This window comes from Sphaeramia orbicularis, chromosome 17 (assembly GCF_902148855.1).
Source record: "Sphaeramia orbicularis chromosome 17, fSphaOr1.1, whole genome shotgun sequence".
Taxonomy (NCBI): domain Eukaryota; kingdom Metazoa; phylum Chordata; class Actinopteri; order Kurtiformes; family Apogonidae; genus Sphaeramia; species Sphaeramia orbicularis.
Window position 1 is genome coordinate 55,226,442 of NC_043973.1, and position 23,068 is coordinate 55,249,509.

At 45.8% G+C, this 23,068-nt stretch overlaps 1 protein-coding gene and 1 long non-coding RNA gene across 2 annotated transcripts; one reads left to right on the forward strand and one right to left on the reverse strand.

The window, feature by feature from the left end:
* Positions 1-5,587: 5,587 nt before the first annotated feature.
* On the reverse strand, positions 5,588-23,067 carry LOC115437762 (uncharacterized). The gene is made up of 4 exons (XR_003937973.1): positions 22,945-23,067; positions 22,835-22,839; positions 11,054-11,063; positions 5,588-5,598 (listed from the first exon to the last, which is right to left on the reverse strand). It is a non-coding gene; the product is annotated as an uncharacterized LOC115437762 (long non-coding RNA).
* LOC115437760 (prothymosin alpha-B-like) lies at positions 22,000-22,652 on the forward strand. The gene is made up of 3 exons (XM_030161094.1): positions 22,000-22,124; positions 22,228-22,313; positions 22,414-22,652. The coding sequence occupies exons 1-3, from the start codon at positions 22,025-22,027 to the stop codon at positions 22,456-22,458; spliced, it is 231 nt and encodes a 76-aa protein (XP_030016954.1). The 5' UTR covers positions 22,000-22,024; the 3' UTR covers positions 22,459-22,652.
* Position 23,068: the final 1 nt, after the last annotated feature.

Sequence of the window (23,068 nt, forward strand, 5' to 3'; positions counted from 1 at the left end):
CATAAAATAAGCAACAAAATTAATAAAAACAGCCAAAGTAATGAATAAAATGAACAAAAATGAATTTTAAAAAAATCAACAAAATTATAAGTAGCATGAGCAAAATAAGGCACAAACTAAAGAAAATCAAAGAAAAAAAAATGACAAAATTAACAAAAATGAAGGAAAATAATTAAATAGTTAACATGAACAAAAAAGTAATCAGTAAAATTAATAAGAAATGCAAAATATACATATGTGTGTGCGTGTGTGTGTGTATATATATATGCCATAAAAATAATAACCTACAAAAATGAAATAAGGTTGTTTGTTCAGTTAATAATAGATTCACTGTAAAAGTCACTTTTTCTTACGTTTTCTCTGTTTTTGATAAAACAACCTTTGAATTTACTGAGTTTTCATGAACATTTACATGAACAATGAATTAAATATAGAAAAATACAGGATTTACACTGAAAAATGAAAAATACAGATGATAAAATTCAAATAAATGGAGATAAATGACTTAATAAAGGTGACATATAAAGAACAGTTAATAATGGAACTGATGTAAAAGTAGAACTGGGTCTGTAAGGGTTAATATGGTGACCCAGAGGGGCAGCAGCCCAAAAAAGTATCCACTATAAGAAAAAAAGAGAACAGCCCAAAAAAAGTATCCACTATAAGAAAAAAAGAGAATTGGCTGTTCTCTCTTTTTTTTTTTTTTTTTTTTCTTATAGTGGATAATTTTTTGGGCTGTTGCTCCTCTGGGCCACTGCAGGTTAATAATCTACATCTAAATATTTATGACATTATTATTTTCTGTTCCATCATTTTCATCTTTTTTCGATCATTTTTGCATCGTTTACACCCTTTTGTTGTGTCTCCTCTGTCTCTGATTTCTACTTTTACAGTTTTAATCCATAAGAGAATGAACCCATTTTTCATGGATTCTGTGGCTCAGTTAAAAGGACCTCGTTTGACCCCCTTTGGTTGTGATTCTGGTTCTGGTCCTGGTTCTGGTTATGATTCTGATTCTGGTACTGGTCCTGGTTGTGATTCTGGTCCTGGTTTTGGTCCTGGTCCAGGTTTTGATCCTGGTCCTGGTTCTGGTTGTGATTCTGGTCCTGGTTATGGTCCTGGTCCTGGTTCTGGTTGTGATTCTGGTCCTGGTTATGGTCCTGGTTTTGGTCCTGGTTCTGGTTCTGGTTGAGATTCTGGTCCTGGTCCTGGTTCTGGGCGTCCGTCCATCTGTCACCAGTAGGTGGAGGCATAGACCAAAACAAACCCACCCCAGACACAGAACCTAATCCTCATCTGGTTCAGACCCTGAAGACCTGGACCAGGATCATCCAGAACCAGAACCACATGGACCTGACGACAGATCCACCTTGGGTCCATGTTTTAGTGGGTTTGTTCCTGATAGTTTCAGTTCTTCAGGGTTTATGTGACGTACATGTATGAACCCATCATTTATTAAAGGGTCCACATGGAAACGACTGATGACGGGGATCTGACCTGATCTGACCTGATCTGACCTGGTTGGACCTGGTTTGACCTGATCTGACCTGATCTGACCTGGTTGGACCTGGTTTGACCTGATCTGACCTTTGACCTGGTTGGACCTGGTTTGACCTGATCTGACCTGATCTGACCTGATCTGACCTGGTTGGACCTGGTTTGACCTGATCTGACCTGATCTGGGCTGATTTGACCTGGTTGGACCTGGTTTGACCTGATCTGACCTGATCTGAGCTGATTTGACCTGGTTGGACCTGGTTGGACCTGATCTGAGCTGATTTGACCTGGTTGGACCTGGTTTGACCTGATCTGAGCTGATCTGGGCTGATTTGACCTGGTTGGACCTGGTTTGACCTGATCTGACCTGATCTGGGCTGATTTGACCTGGTTGGACCTGGTTGGACCTGATCTGAGCTGATTTGACCTGGTTGGACCTGGTTTGACCTGATCTGAGCTGATTTGACCTGGTTGGACCTGGTTGGAGGTTCAGTTCAGTAAAACATCTGGTTCCTTTTCGTCTGGTTTGACATGGACTCTTAGTTAATTGTTGATTCTGGTTCTGGAGATCCTGGACCATCCCTTAGTCCCAGGCTGGGGTGGACTTCCATGATGTACCTCTCCTCCTCCTGTCTCCATCATGTGAACTTCTGCCCCACAGATAAAGGTTCTGGTTCTGGGTTCCATTCCCCATCGGACCTGGGTCTGTCAGTCAGAACCAGGTCTATGTAGGTTAACTGTCCTGATGAAGTTCTGCAGTCGCTCCCCGAGTGCCTTCCATGGCTTCTAGTGCTAATGCTAATGCCAGGTGCTAATGCTAGGTGTTGATGCTATATACTAATGATAATGCTAGATGCTACTGCTAGGTACTAATGTTAATGCCACGTGCTAATGCTAGGTGCCAATGCCAGGTGTTAATGCTAGATACTAATGATAATGTTAGGTGTTAGTGCTAGGTACTAATGTTAATGCCTGGTGCTAATGCTAGGTACTAGTGCTAATGTCAGGTGAAAATGTCAGGTGCTAGTATCAGGTGTTAATGCTAGGTGTTAATGCTAGGTGCCAATGCCAGGTGTTATTGCTAGAAACTAATGCTAATGCTAGGTGTTAGTGCTAGGTACTAATGTTAATGGCAGGTGCTAATGGTAGGTACTAACGTCAGTGTGCTAATTTTAGGTGCTAATATTAGATGTTAATGCCAGGTACTAATGCTAGGTGATGATGCTAGGTGTTAATGCTAGATAGTAATGATAATGCTAGGTGGCAATGCTAGGTGCTAATGTTAATGCCAGGTGCTAATGCTAGGCACTAGTGCTAATGTCAGGTGTTAATGCCAGGTGCTAATACCAGGTGTTAATGCTAGGTGCTAATTCTAGGTATTAATGCCAGGTGCTAATGCTAGGTGCTAATGCCAGGTGTTAATGTTAGATACTAATGTTAATGCAACGTATTAATGTTAATGCTAGGTGCTAATGTTAGGTGTTAATGCTAGGTTCTAATGCTAGGTGCTAATGTTAATACTAATACTAATACTAATGTTAATGTTTCGTGTTAATGCCAGGTACTAATGTTAATGTTAGGTGTTAATGCCAGGTTCTAATGGTAATGCTAGGTGTTAATGCTGGGTACTAATGTTAATGTTAGGTGCTAATGCTGTGTGTTAATGCCAGGTTCTAATGCTAGGTGCTAATGTTAGGTGTTAATGGTAGATACTAATGTTAATGTTAGATGTTAATGCTAGGTGTTAATGCCAGGTTCTAAAGCTAGGTGCTAATGGTAGATACTAATGTTAATGTTAGATGTTAATGCTAGGTGTTAATGCCAGGTTCTAATGCAAGGTGTTAATGTTAGATACTAATATTGATGCTAGGTGTTAATGCTAGATATTAATATTAATGCTATGTGTTAATGCTAGGTACTAATATTAATGCTAGGTGCTAATGTTAGGTGTTAATGCCAGGTCTAATGCTAGGTGTTAATGCTATGTGCTAATGCCAGGTGTTAATGCTAGGTGTTAATATTAATGTGACACGCTAATGCTAGGCGTTAATGCCAGGTTCTAATGTTAGGTTTTAATACTAACTGCTAATGCTAGATGCTAATTCCAGGTGTTAATGCTAGGTGTTAATGCTAGGTGTTGTTTGTTCCTATGGGTTTCTTTTCCTCATGGGTGACAATGAAGACCTTTGACCTTCATCATTGGATCTGTTTGTTTTTGTTGTGTTGATGTCAGATCAGATCCTGGTTTCAGGTTTGGAATGGTTCTGATTTAGTGAACATCAGATGTTTTCTTTTTTTGTTGTTTTCTGTGGAATCACTGATGAATTTCCTTCTGTTTAAATCAGGTCGTGGTCTCATGGAACGATTCTTTTAGTGACGCGTCCACAGATAAAACCCTCGTCCACTGGGTTTCGTGGGATAATCAGACGTGTTTATCTCATTAAGCGTCATGGATGACACTGAACATGTCCTGTTTGTCCCACGTGACCTGAACGCAGCGCGGCGCCAGCTCTCTGGGAACCTCTGTTCACATGCATGAGCTCGGTTCCACAACGAGCTACAGTTCATCAGTAATTACAGAGAACGCAGCTTTATCTGCACCGGCCCCTTCAGGCCCCGGCCTTTCACCCACACATAAAGGCCTGTTGTGTCACAGCGGGACCACTGGGACCAGGGTCCTACGGTGGACCGGGACCACTGGGACCACCAGGACCAGGGTCCTATGGTGGACTGGGACCACAGGGACCACTGGAACCAGGGTCCTATGGTGGACCGGGACCACTAGGACCAGGATCTTACGGTGGACCAGGGTCCTATGGTGGACCAGGACCACCGGGACCAGGGTCCTGTGGTGGACCGGGACCGCCGGGACCAGGGTCCTACGGTGGACCAGGGTCCTATGGTGGACCGGGACCACTAGGACCAGGATCTTACGGTGGACCAGGGTCCTACGGTGGACCGGGACCGCTGGGATCACTGGGACTGCCAGGACCAGGGTCTTACAGGGGACCGGGACCACCGGGACCAGGGTCCTACGGTGGACTGGGACCACGGTCCTATGGTGGACCGGGACCACCGGAACCAGGGTCTTACAGTGGATTGGGACCACCAGGACAAGGGTCCTATGGTGGACTGGGAGTGGTGGGACCAGGGTCGTATGGTGGACCGGGGCCACCAGAGACAGGGTCCTAGGGTGGACCGGGACCAGGGTCCTATGGTGGACCAGGAGCGGTGTGACCAGGGTCCTACGATTTACCAGGACCGCCTGGACTGAGCTCCTGCAGGGGCCTGGGACGAGGACCTGAACTGAAACCTGAACTGGGACCAGAACATGAAGCCAAAATTGGACCAGAACTAGGACTTGAACTGCATTGGACCAGATGTGCATCTGCCTTCAGTCCAGTCTGAAGTTTAGGGTCCAACTGCAAGAACTAGGCTATAACAAGAACACAGAGCCCAGAACCAGGCTGTCAAGACCAGAACCAGGGTACTGAGACCAGAACCGGGTTATCGAGACCAGAACCAGGGTACTGAGAGCAGAACCAGGCTATCAAGACCAGAACCAGGCTATCAAGACTAGAACCCGGGTGCTGAGAGCAGAACCAGGCTATCAAGACAAGAACCAGGGTACTGAGAGCAGAACCAGCCTATCAAGACCAGAACCAGGGTACTGAGACCAGAAGCAGGGTACTGAGACCAGAACCAGCGTACTGAGACCAGAACCAGTGTACTGAGACCAGAACCAGTGTTCGGTCCTCTAGTGGCCGTAGATGAACGGCAGGCATCACCGTCCAGTAAAACCCTGAAGGTAGTGGTTCTGGTTCTGGATCCAGATGCAGGATGAGGTGGTGGGTTTGAGGCGGACTTCACACCACTCAGGCCTTGCTCGGAGGCACGGTGGCGGGACAGCGTCCACTTCTGTGCAGGAACAGTGTTCTTTTGCGGCAGGTGGGAGGAGGCGTGGCCTGAGCAGGGGTCTGTCGAGGCCTCTGTGTCTGGACTTGTTCTGGACTGAATTCCTTCAGTAAATGTGGGGCCTGGGGCGACGGCCTCGTAAAAACTGCAGAGCTGCTTCACAAACACTGGCTCTGTGTTCAGACGCTTCCACTGCAACACGGACCTGAAACCCCCGACCTACCGCCCACCGCCCTCTGACGTACCCACCCGGGCCCGTCCACAGCTGCGGTGGCTTCAGGGCAAAACTGCTGTCCATGTGGTCAGGTCATTTATCGGCCTGGAAAAGAGACGCCACGGCCTCAAACCAACACCAGAACCACACGTTGGATCACAAACAGCAAATCCAGTCTAACATGAGTGAACGGGAACGAAAAGAGGGAGGAGTTACAGACGTCACTGGTGGACGCAAACACTGATTATCACATGATATTTAACCTCAGACATAAAAACACAAAAGAATCTGATCTAATCTGACCTGATTTGATCTAATCTGATCTAGTCTAATCTAATCTAATCTAATCTAATCTGATCTAATCTAATCTGATCTAGTCTGATCTAATCTGATCCGATCTAATGTAATCTGATTTGATTTGATCTAATCTGATCTAATCTAATCTGATCTAATCTGATCCAGACATAAATGTTTTTTTTTAAAGCTCATTAAATCAGTCCTAGTGAAAAGGTGACATCATACATTACACATGGTCATGTGACCCCATGAAAGAAAGCACTATCTTCAGGTTTTCAACCACCTGATGTCACTTCCTGTTTGTGCTCCACTTGAGTTTATTCATCTGTCTTCAGTCAGTCCATGAAACATAAACATCCAGTCTATTTACATGTGATGATGAAGAGCAGAGGAAGAGGATGAAGCTGATGAGTAAAGTTAGCATCAGTACCTGAAACCGCACACCTGCTTTGTTCTGCACATGTGCAGGAAAACTACCTCAGATGGAGTTTCTATTATTTTACACATTTGTAACCATGGTTTGTTCCATTTAACAGCCACAAACATGAGAAAAATGGAGCAAAAATTAGAATATTTATGTCAATTTAAGTGAAACTGGAATAGGAAAAGAACAAATGTAAATGTCATAAAATGAACCCATTTGAAACTTTTCCTCAATTTGATGACGAAGCGACATTAGTTTTATGAAATCTGAATGAACAATGTAGACAGAGTTAAGTCACATACATGACATGTAATTTCATATCTGTCTTGGTGGAGGTCTGCACTCTCTGAGTGCTTTTCTTGCTCTAAGTGTGCTCTGGTACCAGACTGACCCCGGCTGGTGAATATCAATACTATACAGAACCCTTTAAGGGTAAACATTCCAATTAAGTGAAAAATGATCTTAACACCCCCCCCCCCCCCCCCCCCCCCCCAAAAAAAATAAATAAATAAATAAAGAAGTGGAAGAACCTACCAATCAGCCTCATTACCATTATTGCGATCACTTTGCTTTGTGTGTCTGTTTGTTAGCAACTTTACGGGAAAACTATTCCAACCCTCTTTACCAAATTGTCCCCACAGATAGGCCTAGGCCCTGGGACCAACCCATTACATTTTGGGCCAAATAGGCCAAAGTTCAAGGTCACAGTAAGGTCACAAAATCTCACATTTTCCTATCTCTCATCATTGAGCAATTTTCCAAAATTCATTTAAAAAATTCAAAACAACTTTGATTAGCCTCCAGTTTGATCCACCCGTAGCTTAGAACAATCTCTTGTATCTGGCTCAAAATTGTCCACATCCACTGTGGAATGTGGACTCTGTGGACATTTACATTTAACACTGAAAATCCCATTTACCACACATTTTTCATTATAACTCAACAAATATTGATTGGAATTTAATATAATTTGACATACACATGACTGGGACCAAGCTTCAGCTTTTTCTGCTGTATGGAACAACCTGGAAACTGTTGAATTTAAAAAGAAACAGTCGATCCACACATGCACACCGTTCAGGGTGCTTGGCAGAGGTTTACGTTCTCTGAACACTTGTTCTATCTGTAAAAACCTGAATAATCCATGGTGGTATGTTGGTAATATCCTACTATATGAAGTGTCCCTGAACATATCATGAGTGAAACAGGACTTTTTAAGCGTTTTTGGACTCAGGTCTAAACGGAGGCGGACGGTGCACAAAACAACCTGCTTTAATAACAGGAAGTGCAGCAACTTCCTCTGGTTTGTCTGTGATGAAAGAACTGGTCCGTGTAAAAAAAAAGCTGAAACAAACCAAGCGTAACTTTTTACAGTGGGCACGAGTTCCAGACGGTGGAACGTGGCGTCGTGGTCCCAGGCGGTGTCCGGTTCAAACTCACTCCGACGTTTGACTTCTGCGAATTCAAACTCAGATTCAGTGAACGAAGGGCTTTATGTCAGATCACGTGTGTTCGGTAAGAATAGGCCCATGCCACAGGATGTCATGGGTCATGTGATTTATGTTTACATGGCCATATTGGACCCCCCCCCCCAAGGTAGACAGAGGAGCAGACAGATAACCGTACTGAAGAACTGTCGTCACGGTTACCGACTGTACACTCATAGGCTGATCAGACACAGAGGGACACAGGGATGAGTCTGTCTGCAGGTTTAGGTTTAGTTTGGGTTCAGGTTCAGGTTTAGTTTGGGTTCAGGTTCAGGTTTAGTTTGGGTTCAGGTTCAGGTTTAGTTTGGGTTCAGGTTCAGGTTCAGGTTCAGGTTTAGGTTTAGGTTAGTTCCTGTTTTTTTCAGGTGTTATCTGTCACAGTTCTAATTTATCGAAGCAGAAAAAGGTCCGATGAAAGAACCAACCACATCTTTAGAACAGAAGAACCTGTGACATGGTTTTTATCTGACGTTCCTTTTCCTTCAGTTTCCTGTCGTTTCTTTTTCGTTCTTTGTGAAATGAGCTTCTACTCGTCGTCTTTGTGAATGTGTCGAGTGCCGTGGACAGGTTTAAACCGTCGGAGATGCCTCCTGGACACCTGGTGTTAAGGTCCAATTAAAACGAAGACTCATTCAGACCTCGGGGCCAGCGCTGACACTGGGCCCCTGGCAGGTCCAGGACCCGTCCCCCTGCACATTGTCCCTCAGTGGTGTGAATTCCCAAACAGAAGTGGACCTAATCAAATTATGTCCAAACAATTGGAGCTCAGTGAGGCGGAGGCTGGAGGCCCCTCAGGGTCTGGGGCCCGGGCAGGAGTCCAAGGGACGGCCTTTCAAGTCCACCGCAGCACACGGGGACACGGAGACCATAGACCCTTCAAGAACAAACACTTCAACTCACAGCCAGGACGTCCCCAAACCTGGACCTTCACCAGTGTCCCCAAACCTGGACCTTCACCCGCGTCCAAAAACCTGGACCTTCTTTTATGTCCCAAAACCTGGACCATCATCCATGTCCCTAAACCTGGACCTTCTCCCACGTCCCTAAACCTGGATCTTCTCCCATGTCCCTAAACCTGGACCATCATCCTCGTCCCTAAACCTGGACCTTCACCGACATCTCAAGACCTTCAGGTCTTGTTTGTAGTCCAGTATCTGGTCAGGGTCCAGGTCCACCACAGGTTGGATCTACCTCAGTACTTCAGGGTACGACTGGATAGGCAGTGGCTTCTTCTACACAAGAGTTGTTCCATTTCCTATTTTATTTTTTATCTTTTAGTTTAGTCTTTTTTATTTTTTGTCCTTTTTTCCAATCTTTTGGGATTATGTTGTGTCTGAAATAAACTGAACAAACAAACTAACTTTTACTGCAGGACTGGACTCAAGGACACATCTGATGAGTACTCTAGTACATCTGATGAGTACTCTAGTACATCTGATGAGTACTCTAGTACATCTGATGAGTACTTTAGTAGATCTGATGAGTACTCCAGTACATCTGATGAGTACTCCAGTACATCTGATGAGTACTCTAGTACATCTGATGAGTACTCCAGTACATCTGATGAGTACTCTAGTACATCTGATGAGTACTTTAGTAGATCTGATGAGTATTCTAGTACATCTGATGAGTACTCTAGTACATCTGATGAGTACTCCAGTACATCTGATGAGTACTCTAGGACATCTGATGAGTACTCCAGTACATCTGATGAGTACTTTAGTAGATCTGATGAGTACTCCAGTACATCAGATGAGTACTACAGTACATCTGATGATTATTCCAGTACATCTGATGGGTACTCCGGTACATCTGATGAGTACTCCAGTACATCTGATAGGTACTCCAGTACATCTGATGTGTACTCTAGTACATCTGATGAGTACTCCAGTTCATCTGATGAGTATTCCAGTACATCTGATGAGTGCTCCAGTCCATCTGATGAGTACTCTAGTACTTGGTGCAGCTTCTTTTACTTTTACTGCAGAATGTTTGGCTGACAGCTTCAGTTTGGTTTCACATTCATATAGTATTAATACATGGTGTATTCCATGGACTACATGTATTCCATGTATTCCATGTATTCTATGTCCTGCCGAGACCCACACATGCATTGTTGTCCTCTGCTGTGGACCAAACCTCTGTCTAATGCAAAGGACGTTCCATAAAGAAAAGGAAAAAATGTCTGCAAAAACAGTTTATTCATTTTGTTTCCAATCAAAGCAGTTATTTACTGGTACTGGTACTGACAGTGGTACTGACACCGGTACAGGTACTGATACTGGTACTGGTACTGACATTGGTACTAGTTTAGGTACTGGTACTTACACCGGTACTGGCACTGGTACCAGCACTGACACTGGTACTGACACTGGTACTGGTACCGGCACTGACACTGACATTGGTACTGGGACTAACACTGGTACTGACACTGGTACTGGTACTGGTACTGACACTGACATTGGTACTGGTACTAACACTGGTACTGGCACTGACACTGGCACTGGTACTGACACCAGTACTGGTACTGGCACTGGTACTGTCACCGGTACTCAGGGCTGGACTGAGACTCATTTTCAGCCCTGGAGTTTCATACCTCAGACCGGCCCACTTTAGATCACGACCAATTATTATTAAAATTATGGAATTCTAACCTTACATGTTAGGTCTACACACTGTTCTGCAAAGCCTTCTAATTCAGTGTATTTTCTAAAATATTTCCAATTCAGCGCAAGTAAAGGTTGCTTCACAGTGTGGATTTATTTCAACAGTGAGTGCACGTCGACATCTCCAACATTATTATTCCTCACAACACAACAATAACAAAATCTATATTTTTGTTCTTATAAGTGTTAACATTTTTCAAACCTTTAAAATGTTTGAAATGAAATAAAAGAATATATAAAATATTAAATAAAAAAATGATACAAAAAATAAAGCCTTCTGCACTTTCTAATAACTCTATCATTTTGGTATCCTCTGCAACAAAAGATTTCCATCACAACTTACTTGCAGTTTGTTCCATCTTTGCTGTTGAAAACTTTTGGTACAGTGATATTAGGGGTTTGACGAGGATGATCAGAAAAAACTGTCTGTATGTCCTGTGACTGAGGGTGAGCAAAGTAATCTAAGCTAACAACAGACTCCTCTTCATCTGTGTCATTTGTGCCTAGTGGTTCAGGGTTGTGCTGCTGAGCTGCTCCTCTGTCATCAGTAGACTCTGCTCTCCCTTTCACACTTCCTCCAGTTTCTCTAGACTCACCTGCACCTGGATCACAATAAAAAATATTATCTACGGACATTTGGACTTACTGAACTAATTCAGATCTTTACACTGGCTAAATATGCAGGTTTATTTAATATGACTTTATGCTATTGCCTTTCAGTTGTGGACTTTGTGTATTTACTGTCTCACTTTTAATAATAAAAATTAAAATAGGTCAGGACTATGGTTTGGGTCTAGAAAGTGGTTTTACTGGAACTAATGCTTGTTCACACAGTCTGTTCCAACAGCTCACCTTTTCCTTCCATCCTGACAGGAACAATCCCCTCATCACTACTGGCTCCTGGCTCTGCTTCTGACACTAAAGCACAGTTTAAAAATGCTCTGAATTCTCAGCACAAATCTTCTATTGTCAAAGCCTTGGTGTCAGTTTCATTCATGTAGTGCTGAATCATCTCAGATACCTTTCATACTGAACAGGCCTACACCATACTGTCCATTGGAGCCTATTTCTTCTAATCCTCTTCCCTCTCTGAGCAGTCCTACCTGCCCACTCTGGACTTGTGGGCTCATGGCTGCTGTCTGCTGCTGGATCTGCTTTCTGACTCTGAGGAGCGACAAGACAAAGTTTCCCAGTTCTGTGGCCTCGCATCAGACTATTATTTAAATGACGTAACGTTATGTTCCACGCCACAATGCCACACAATTCACTGACTCCATAATTAACTAACTTTAAAGGTGCTTTACCCGGTTCATCGTCCTCATTAGTTGTTTCCAACCGGAGGTCATTTTTGTGAAAAAGTTGCAGATTTTGTCACATTTGGCTGCGTTTGCTTCCAGAGCTTTCCTCTTTTTAATTCTTGCTTCTCCGCTCCACCCTTGCAGCTGACCACAGCTGAGCATCCACAGCCTACAGAGCACAGATGGTCTATGCTCCACAGATACAGTACAGAGCTGCTAACCGTATGCACGGACAGACTACAGCAGGTCACGCTGCGTCTGCGTCTGCTTGCTAGTACAGGGGGTGGGGCCCAGGAACAGCAGTTGCAGTTTACGTGATCAACCCAGTGCTATGACTGCCCCCCCCCCCCCCCCCCGGTCTAAAAAATAAAAAATAAAAAAAATCATATATATTTAAAGTGAACTCCAGCCCTTGTGGCCTAAATACCATACTGGCCCACCGGGAATTGTCCCGGTCCTCCCAATTACCCAGTCCAGGCCTGCCGATACTGGTACTGGCACTGGCACTGACACTGGTACTGACATTGGTACTGGTACTAACACTGGTACTGGTACTGACACTGGTACTTACACTGGTACTGATACTGGTACTGACACTGGTATTGGTACTGACACTGGCACTGGTACTGACACTGGTATTGGTACTGGTACTGACATGGGAGCTAATACTGACACTGGTATTGGTACTGACACTGGTACTGACACCGGTACTGGTACTTACACTGGTACTGACATTGGTACTAGTTTAGGTACTGGTACTGACACCGGTACTGGTGTTGGCACTGACATTGACACTGCTACTGGTACTGACACTGGTACTGGTACTAACGCTGGTACTGGCACTGACATTGGTACTGGTACTGACACTGACATTGGTACTGGCACTAACACTGGTACTGACATTGGTACTGGTACAGACATAGGTACTGGCACTGACACTGGTACTGGCATTGACACTGGTACTGACAGTGGTACTGATACTGGTATGGCACTAGTACTGACACTGGTACTGGTACAGACACTGGTACTGGCACTGACACTGGTACTGACACTGGTACTGGTACTGGTACTGGTACTGACACTGGTACTGGTACTGACACTGGTACTGACACTGTTACTGGTACTGACACTGGTACTGATACTGACACTGGTACTGACACTGGTACTGGTAAAGACACTGGTACTGGCACTGACACTGGTACTGACACTGGTACTGGTACTGATACTGACACTGGTACTGGTACTGGCACTGACACTAGTACTGACATTGGTACTGGTACTGACACTGGTATTGATACTGGTACTGGTTATAGAATAGAATAGAATAGAATAGAATAGAATAGAATAGAATAGAATAGAATAGAATGCCTTTATTGTCATTATACATATGTACAACGAAATTGTAAGTGACAACTCTCTGGTGATGCGTAGTGCAAAAGTTTAAAGAAGAAAGGAAGTGTAAATATACAGTACAGGCCAAAAGTTTGGACACACCTTCTCATTCTTCGCATTTTCTTTATTTTCATGACTATTTACATTGTAGATTCTCACTGAAGGCATCAAAACTATGAATGAACACATGTGGAATTATGTACTTAACAAAAAAGTGTGAAATAACTGAAAACATCTCTTATATTCTAGTTTCTTCAAAGTATCCACCCTTAGCTCTGATGACTGCCTTGCACACTCTTGGCATTCTCTTGATGAGCTTCCAGAGGTAGTCACCTGAAATGGTTTTCACTTCATAGCTGTGCCTTGTCAGGGTTACTTAGTGGAATTTCTTGCCTTATTGATGGGGTTGGGACCATCAGTTGTGTTGTGCAGAAGTCAGGTTGATGCACAGCTGACAGCCCTATTGGACAACTGTTAGAATGCATATTATGGCGAGAACCAATCAGCTAAGTAAAGACAAACGAGTGGCCATCATTACTTTAAGAAATGAAGGTCAGTCAGTCTAGAAAATTTCAAAAACTTTGAATGTGTCCCCAAGTGCAGTCGCAAAAACCACCAAGCGCTCCAACGAAACTGGCTCACATGAGGACCGCCCCAGGAAAGGAAGACCAAGAGTCACCTCTGATGCTGAAGATAAGTTCATCTGAGTCACCAACCTCAGAAATCGCAAATTAACAGCAGCTCAGATTAGAGACCAGATGAATACCACACAGAGCTCTAGCAGCAGACACATCTCTACAACAACTGTTAAGAGGAGACTGCGTGAATCAGGCCTTCATGGTCAAATAGCTGCTAGGAAACCACTGCTCAGGAGAGGCAACAAACACAAGAGATTTATTTGGGCCAAGAAACCCAAGGAATGGACATTAGACCAGTGGAAATCTGTGCTTTGGTCTGATGAGTCCAAATTTCAGATCTTTGGATCCAACCGCCGTGTCTTTGTGCGACGCAGAAAAGGTGAACGGATGGATGCTACATGCCTGGTTCCCACCGTGAAGCATGGAGGGGGAGGTGTGATGGTGTGGGGGTGCTTTGCTGGTGACGCTGTTGGGGATTTATTCAAGATTGAAGGCAACCTGAATCAGCATGGCTACCACAGCATCCTGAAGTGACATGCCATTCCATCCGGTTTGCGTTTAGTTGGACCATCATTTATGTTTCAACAGGACAATGACCCCAAACACACCTCCAGGCTGTGTGAGGGATATTTGACCAAGAAGGAGAGTGATGGAGTGCTGCGCCAGATGACCTGGCCTCCACAGTCACCGGACCTGAACCCGATCGAGATGGTTTGGGGTGAGCTGGACCGCAGAGTGAAGGCAAAAGGGCCAACAAGTGCTAAGCATCTCTGGGAACTTCTTCAAGACTGTTAGGAAACCATTTCAGGTGACTACCTCTGGAAGCTCATCAAGAGAATGCCAAGAGTGTGCAAAACAGTCATCAGAGCTAAGGGTGGATACTTTGAAGAAACTAGAATATAAGAGATGTTTTCAGTTATTTCACACTTTTTTGTTAAGTACATAATTCCACATGTGTTCATTCATAGTTTTGATGCCTTCAGTGAGAATCTACAATGTAAATAGTCATGAAAATAAAGAAAATGCAAAGAATGAGAAGGTGTGTCCAAACTTTTGGCCTGTACTGTACATACAGTATAAAAACAGACATGTCACCAACCGAGAAAAAAACAAAACAAAAAGAAACAGTAGAGCTAAGTATATATTGCACTTGACCCTGGCTGAACACTATGACATATGTTAAATATATGTCCTGTGTGAGGTATTGTCATTACAGTGTGTTCAGCACCCGTATTGCACTTGGATAAAACATACTGCTAAATGTGGAGGTGCGGGCCTGGATGGACCTGTACCTCCTCCCTGAGGGCAACAGTGAGAACAGGCTGTGTCCAGGATGTGAACCGTCGAGGCTGATGCTTCTGGCCCTGCGCAGACACCTGCTGTTATAGATGTCTGACACAGAGGACAGCTGGACTCCTATGATGTTCTGAGCTGACTTCCTGACTCTTTCCAGAGCCTTCTTGTCAGCCTGAGAGCTGCTCCTATACCACACTAAGATGTTGTTGGTAAGGATGCTCTCCACAGAACATCTATAGAAGGACAGCAGCAGTTCCTGGGACAGGTTCACCTTACTCAGTGACCTTAAAAAGTACAGGGGCTGCCGTGCTTTTTTCACAAGGGCACTGGTGTTTCTGCCCCATGTGAGGTCCTGAGAAATGTATGTACCCAGGAATCTGAAGTCACTGACCCTCTCCACGGTGTCCCCTCGGATCAGAAGGGGAGGGGGATCCTTCCTCTTCCTCCTGAAGTCCAGCACCAACTCCTTTGTTTTCGAGGAGTTGAGTGCTAGAATATTAAGGGAACACCAGGTGGTGAGGTTCAGGACCTCCTCTCTGTCGGCCGTTTCATCATTGTTGTGGATCAGCCCCACCACAGTACTGTCATCTGCAGATTTGACAAGGATGTTGCTGTTGTGGATTGGTGCGCAGTCATGGGTGTACAAGGTGTACAGCATGGGGCTGAGCACACAGCCCTGGGGGGCCCCAGTACTCACTGTCAGGACAGAAGAGTGAGGAGGCCCCATCCTGACTGACTGCAGACGGTTGGTAAGAAAATCACCGATCCATCTGCAGGTGTGCTCACCAATACCCAGACTGCGCAGTTTGGACAACAGTCTGCTTGGAAGGAGTGTATGTCCAACCAACTGCGTTAACGTTCCCATGTTTTAGATTACGCAAGATTCCAGAGTTCGATTTGTCCAGTGTTTATGGTATGAACGGTTAAATGCAGAAAACAGAAGAGCAGAAAACAAACAAACTGAGATTAAAGGGACAGAAACAGAGGATTCCACTAACTATTGAACTGTTCTATGAAGACAGAGCAGAACGTGTAAATGTCCAGGTAGTGGAGAAGGACTGTAGGTCTGAAGTCTGTCCACTGTTCAGGACTGTGTCAGGGAACGTAGTATTTTACTCTTTGGTGCGTCAGTAAAAGTATTTCTACTCTGGTTCTTCAGTAAAAGTATTTCTACTCTTAGGTTCTTCAGTAAAAGTATTTCTACTATTTGGTACTCCACTTAAAGTATTTCTGCTCTTTGGTACTTCAGTAAAAGTATTCCTGCTCTTTGGTACTTCAGTAAAAGTATTCCTGCTCTTTGGTACTTCAGTAAAAGTATTCCTACTCTTTGGTACTTCAGTAAAAGTATTTCTGCTCTTTGGTACTTCAGTAAAAGTATTCCTGCTCTTTGGTACTTGAGTAAAAGTATTCCTACTCTTTGGTACTTCAGTAAAAGTATTTCTGCTCTTTGGTACTTCAGTAAAAGTATTCCTGCTCTTTGGTACTTCAGTAAAAGTATTTCTGCTCTTTGGTACTTCAGTAAAAGTATTCCTGCTATTTGGTACTTCAGTAAAAGTATTCCTACTCTTTGGTACTTCAGTAAAAGTATTTCTGCTCTTTGGTACTTCAGTAAAAGTATTCCTACTCTTTGGTACTTCAGTAAAAGTATTCCTACTCTTTGGCACTTCAGTAAAAGTATTTCTGCTCTTTGGTACTTCAGTAAAAGTATTCCTACTCTTTGGTACTTCAGTAAAAGTATTCCTACTCTTTGGTACTTCAGTAAAAGTATTCCTGCTCTTTGGTACATCAGTAAAAGTATTTCTACTCTTTGGTACTTCAGTAAAAGTATTTCTGCTCTTTGGTACATCAGTAAAAGTATTTCTACTCTTTGGTACTTCAGTAAAAGTATTCCTACTCTTTGGTACTTCAGTAAAAGTATTTCTGCTCTTTGGTACTTCAGTAAAAGTATTTCTACTCTTTGGTACTTCAGTAAAAGTATTTCTGCTCTTTGGTACTTCAGTAAAAGTATTTCTACTCTTTGGTACTTCAGTAAAAGTATTCCTACTCTTTGGTACTTCAGTAAAAGTATTTCTGCTCTTTGGTACTTCAGTAAAAGTATTTCTACTCTTTGGTACTTCAGTAAAAGTATTCCTGCTCTTTGGTACTTCAGTAAAAGTATTCCTGCTCTTTGGTACTTCAGTAAAAGTATTCCTGCTCTTTGGTACTTCAGTAAAAGTATTCCTGCTCTTTGGTACTTCAGTAAAAGTATTTCTGCTCTTTGGTACTTCAGTGAAAGTATTTCTACTCTTTGGTACTTCAGTAAAAGTATTTCTGCTCTTTGGTACTTCAGTAAAAGTATTTCTGCTCTTTGGTACTTCAGTAAAAGTATTTCTGCTCTTTGGTACTTCAGTAAAAGTATTTCTGCTCTTTGGTACTTCAGTAAAAGTATTTCTACTCTTTGGTACTTCAGTAAAAGTATTTCTGCTCTTTGGTACTTCAGTAAAAGTATTTCTACTCTTTGGTACTTCAGTAAAAGTATTCCTGCTCTTTGGTACTTCAGTAAAAGTATTCCTGCTCTTTGGTACTTCAGTAAAAGTATTCCTGCTCTTTGGTACTTCAGTAAAAGTATTTCTGCTCTTTGGTACTTCAGTGAAAGTATTTCTACTCTTTGGTACTTCAGTAAAAGTATTTCTGCTCTTTGGTACTTCAGTAAAAGTATTTCTGCTCTTTGGTACTTCAGTAAAAGTATTTCTGCTCTTTGGTACTTCAGTAAAAGTATTTCTGCTCTTTGGTACTTCAGTAAAAGTATTTCTACTCTTTGGTACTTCAGTAAAAGTATTTCTGCTCTTTGGTACTTCAGTAAAAGGACACTCGCTGAACTCCTCCTCTGTTTACTCAGATTTTTACTTTTGTTTCAGATCTTGCTTCATTTTCGGTGTGATATTAACTCTGTTGAGGACGGGAGTTCTCTGTTGTATTTGTACTTTTACTTCAGAAGTTCTTCCTCCAACAGAACCGGGACCAGAGCCGGTTCTTGGTGTTCGTGGACCCTCATCCTGATCCGACACAGATCATGGCGTCGGACGGTACCGTGTACCTCCGCGGTCCGGATCCCGGATCCAAAGCCGCACTTTGCTGCAGCCGCGTTTGAATTGACGGACATGCCCTTCAGCCAATCAGTGCCCGCCCTGCGTCAAAACCGTGTTTATTCCACTTACTGCGCCAATCGGCACGGCACTCGGCTGCGCGTGCGTCATCGGAGTAGAATGTGAATGTGGGCTGCCCGTTACCGGAGCGCACTCCGCTCCCATCCCCCAACCCGACAGCTATGTCGGCGGCTTTTCTTGTCGCCGCCTTGTCCTTGTAAAAGCCATGTGTACTAAAGTGGGTAAGAAACATCCGTGTTTGCCCTCGTGTTTCATAAGAATGCGGTCAGATCATGAGCACAGTAGAATGGTTTGCGCACTTCTTGTCTCATCGCATGTCTGTTGTGTCGCACTGCTTTTTGTCCTCCTCCCCCTCCTCCTCCTCCACGGGGCTTTTCTCTAACAATAGAGGAAATGAGGCCACGAGCTCCGCACTGGTCCGCACACATTCACCAACACCACAGCACTGTTTGGTTTGTTCGACGTGGATTGTGTGTTTATTTGCGTCGACCTTGGCGCACGAATTTATGATCTGTTATGTAAAAAAAAAAAAAAGTGTCAAGTGCGCAGTGAAATGAGTGAGATCCAACATGGACGCCGGGAAGGGGCGGGGCCGACACGGTCCCAGAGGAGCCATGGCGGCCGCGCGCTCCGCTCTCTGCGCCTTTTATGTGATTGATAAGTGCTCCTGCGGCCGGTGATGAGGCGGCCAGGCTCAAATTCAGCTCCAACCCACTAACTCTGGACACATTTGTGCTTTTTGTGTTGAGAACCTGCCGCTCTCAGCCCCTGGCCGCGGCGGTGGGCGGGAGGACGGCTCGAGCCGCCGCTTGACTCGACCAGACGAACATCAATCAATCAAAGTGTGACACTACGTCAGCCTCCGCGCCGCCTGTCCGCGCGCAGTTCGGTGCGTACTTCGATCCGAACCGAGCGCCGTGGTTTTACCGGTGTGGGCCGGAGCGCCGCGGTGTTCGGCGGGTCTGTTTGGGTCGGTTTGACTCGGACTCGGTATTGTTTTTCGGGGACAGATGCAGCGGCGGGGGTGAATCAGACGGACAGGAGGGGGCGTGGCGTCCGCTCCGGGTTTAGAAATTCTATCCATTGTTCCACTCCAACGCGCGCAGAGAACACCTCTGTGGAGCGTCCGGCCAATCAGCGGCCGCGGACCTCCTCTGGACTCCGCCCACTAGCCTATATTAAAGGCTCGGCCGTCAGCGGCATTGGCCACTGGCACAAAATAAGACAAAGTGAACCCGAGGAGAGGATTTACTTTATTCACCTTTGAGTTCAGCCGTCCTTTATTTTCCAACTAAAACAATGGCAGACACACAGGTGGACTCCGGCTCGGACATCTCTGCCAAGGTAAGCCGCCCCCCCCTCCGCCGGCCCGACTCTCTGACCCCCCCCTCAGTGAAGCTCTAACCCAGATTTTAAAGCTCCGCTCCCGTCGTCGTCGCTTCGCGCTCACCGGACTGGGCCGAGTCTGAGCGGAGGACGGAACCGGAGGAAAAGGAGGGAAAAGTCGCCGTTGAGGCTGACCTGGGAGTTTGTGATGGGGGGTTCGGTGGCACCGGGGAGCGGGGGGCTGCGCTGCGCATCATGGGAACGGGCAGCGCCGCGGCTCATTGTCCGGAGACTAAGAGTCTGCGCGGGTTCTTTGTTTATCGGGCAGCTCGGTTCTCCATCAGCTTCGAAACCGAACATCTCCGACCAGCGGCGGCTCCGGCTCCCCCTCACTGTGCTTTTGGAGCATTTCTCCGCACCTCCGTCCTCCGCACCTCCGCTCTATTCCTACATTTATCCCCGTCCTGCAGGCTGCTTAATGCCCGTTAATTCTCGGATAAATCCCGCTCCGGGCTCCGGTTCGCTCTGGTCCCGGGCGGGTTTGTGAGCAGAGCGGTAACCGTGGCTGAGCAGCGGGTCCCGGGCTTCACGGAGGCTCCGTCCGGGGCTGGAGGGTGAGCCCGGTCCGTTTGAATGGACGGAGGCGGCGGTGCGTAATTCACACCGATGTCAACTTTGGCTCCGGTGCGCGCGCGCGTCTGTGTGTGTTGGTGTGGATGTTGTGTCGGTGTGTTATGTTCGGGCCCGTTCCAGAAGGCACCGGGTCGTCCGACCCGGTTTGGTTTACCGACTGTGGAGGTCGGCTGGTTCAGCTCCGTTCGGACCGGGGAGCCTCCGCGCGCCGAGTCCCGGCTTCCGCCTTTTCTCCGGTGTGTTTGGAGCCTGTTCTCAGGGCGCGTTTGTGTCTCAGGGGAAAAGTTTCAGTGTTTTGTTTGTTTTTTTTTCTCTCTCTCCCTCTCTCTCTTTTCCCTCCGGGTGCGGGTGCGTGTCCGTGGGGGTGTGCGGGCTGCCGCTGCTCTCCGTCTTTGTCCGTCTGTCCGTCCGGGTTTTGCGCCTCTGCTCCGGAACATCTCTGTGCTTCTTTTCTAAAATGCTGCTTTCCATCCAGGTGGACTTTGAGTCCACATCGGGTAAAACTTTAATAGCCCCCCCACCACCACCTCCAACATCCCCTCCCCTCCGCGGCTCCGGAGCGGCGCTAGAGAACAGGATCCAGCCTGTGGATGAGGACCCGCGGACGTGAATAATTCTGAGTCTTATAACAAATGAACATATGGGGGGGGGGGGCGGAGGGAAAAGTTGGGGCCTGGTATTACCGCTGATAATCCGGGGGGGGGGGGGGGGGGGGGGGGGGGCGTCTGTTTCACTCTATTATAGTGTGTGGAGCATTTTTACGCACAAGAAGCGCCTTTTTACGCACCAGTGCGCGGAGCCAGAGTGAACAAGGAGCCGCTTCAGACCTAAACCAGCTTAATGGATTTGAACCAATGAGATTATGTAAAGCAATTAATCAATAACAGTATATGAGGCTGGGTGAGGGAGGCGCGTGCAGCGGGATAAAGCGCTGCGCGCGCGGACGGTGTCGACCGAACCAGGGGCTATTAATAGGCGGCGGGCGGTTTTCCGGTGTTATTAGTGGGGGGAAAAAAGGCAAAGAAAAGCCCCGACGGCATGTTCGGACGTTGCGTTTGGCGGCCCCGTTTCCCGGTCCCGCACCGCCGCGTCCTCCGCTCCGGTCCGCGCCTGCCATGTGTCGGCTTCTATTGTCCTACAACAAGCGGTGGCAGCAGCGTGCGTCTCGCTGCCGCCTCCTCCTCCGCCTCCTCCTCCTCCTCTTCTTCCTCCTCCACCGCCTCCTCCCCTGCTCCTGTGTTATTTTAAACGGAGCGGTGCATCCTGGGTATTGCAGTGCCTCTCCCGGGCGTGTCTCGTGACATATGGCGGCGACGGCAGCCCGCAGAAGACTACAATACCCAGAGTGCCCCGGGGGCCACATCAAAGTATCAGATTACAACACATTAGAGGGGGATGGAGTGGGAGGGAGGGCGGGGGGAGGATCTGCAGAGACCAGTATGGTGTTTAAATAGGAAGGCTCCATTCTGACAAGCACAGGGACTGAAAAATGTGCATTTACCCAGAATGCACCGGGGCTTGTCTAAGTAGGCCAAGAGGTAGAGGAGCAGGTTACAGCTCTGTGGACGCTCACAGCTGCTGCTAACTTTTCTGTTGCTGTTTTTTTTTTATATATATATATAACTTTAGGACCTGAAGAGAAGAAACTGGCAGAGGAGAAGGAGAATGGCAAAGACGCCGCCACCAATGAAAGGTAACGCCCACTTCCATCAAACACCTACATCACCTGGGAAATGGCGGCAGAGATGCAGTGGGACGACACCTCCGGACACAAACGCAATGCTAACGATGCCAAATGTTGTGTTTTCAGGAGAACGAGGAGAACGGCGAGCCCGACGTAGATGATGAGGAAGACGAGGAAGTGGATGAGGAAGACGAGGAGGACGACGGAGAAGGTGATTTAAAAAAAAAACAAAAAAAAGCATCTCAAAGATTGCAAATATCAAAGTCAAAGGTGTGACAGATGAGTAAAAAGTGGGGTTTTGTTTTGATGTCCAGGTGACGAGGAGGACGAGGAGGAAGATGACGACGAGATCGAGGGCGGCACGAAACGGGCAGCTGAGGACGACGACGAGGACGACGAGGTGAGGCTACGCACCTGAGCCCGCCCACACGCCGGCCAATCACAGCGCTCCATCTGCACCCCTGACAACCCACTCACCGTCCTCCTTCTCCTCATTTCAGGATGACGTCGAAACCAAGAAGCAGAAAACCGACGACGATGATTGATGCGTTTCCGCGGCGCCATCCTGCTGATCCACTTCCTGGTTCTCCACCTGCGACGGTTTTTGAAGTCTCAGGTGGAGGATCTGGAGGACTGAATTAAGAAAAAATAATTTAAAAAAAAAACAAAAAAAAAAAACAAACCCAACATGGTCATTAGCAAGTAGAGTTCAACAACAGCTACGACATCACCACGACCACACCCACTCGATCTCCCCTCAAACTGCGACAAATTTTCTAGAGGAACCCATCGACGCAGAATCCGGCTTCACAACAACGACAACAACACGAAAAAGGAGAATTTGTTTGTATTTTTATTTACATTGTTATATTTTGTTACATATTGTTCGGAGGGGGGGGGTCGGGTTCTCTCTCAGCAGACGATCTCTTCGACCAAAATCGGTGCTTCTTTAACAAAAAGATTTTACTTGGTTGACCATGTTACATATCTCAAACAGATACTAGAAAAAAAACATGTAAAAAAAAAAGTACAAAAAACCTGGAAAGAACCTCTTAAGCCGTTGAACTCAGAGCATTCCAGTAAATTTAATGTATGTACTTAGCTGTACCATAACTAGTTTGTTTTTATGGGAGGGTAAGGCCAAGAAAAGAGCCT

What these genes read in the sequence shown, in the direction of transcription:
- LOC115437760 (XM_030161094.1), top strand. Translation starts at nt 22,025, where the DNA reads ATGTTGTGTTTTCAGGAGAACGAGGAGAACGGCGAGCCCGACGTAGAT. An exon ending in CGAGGAGGACGACGGAGAAG is followed by an intron (nt 22,125 to 22,227) that starts GTGATTTAAAAA and finishes TTTGATGTCCAG; the next exon opens with GTGACGAGGAGGACGAGGAG. An exon ending in ACGACGACGAGGACGACGAG is followed by an intron (nt 22,314 to 22,413) that starts GTGAGGCTACGC and finishes TCCTCATTTCAG; the next exon opens with GATGACGTCGAAACCAAGAA.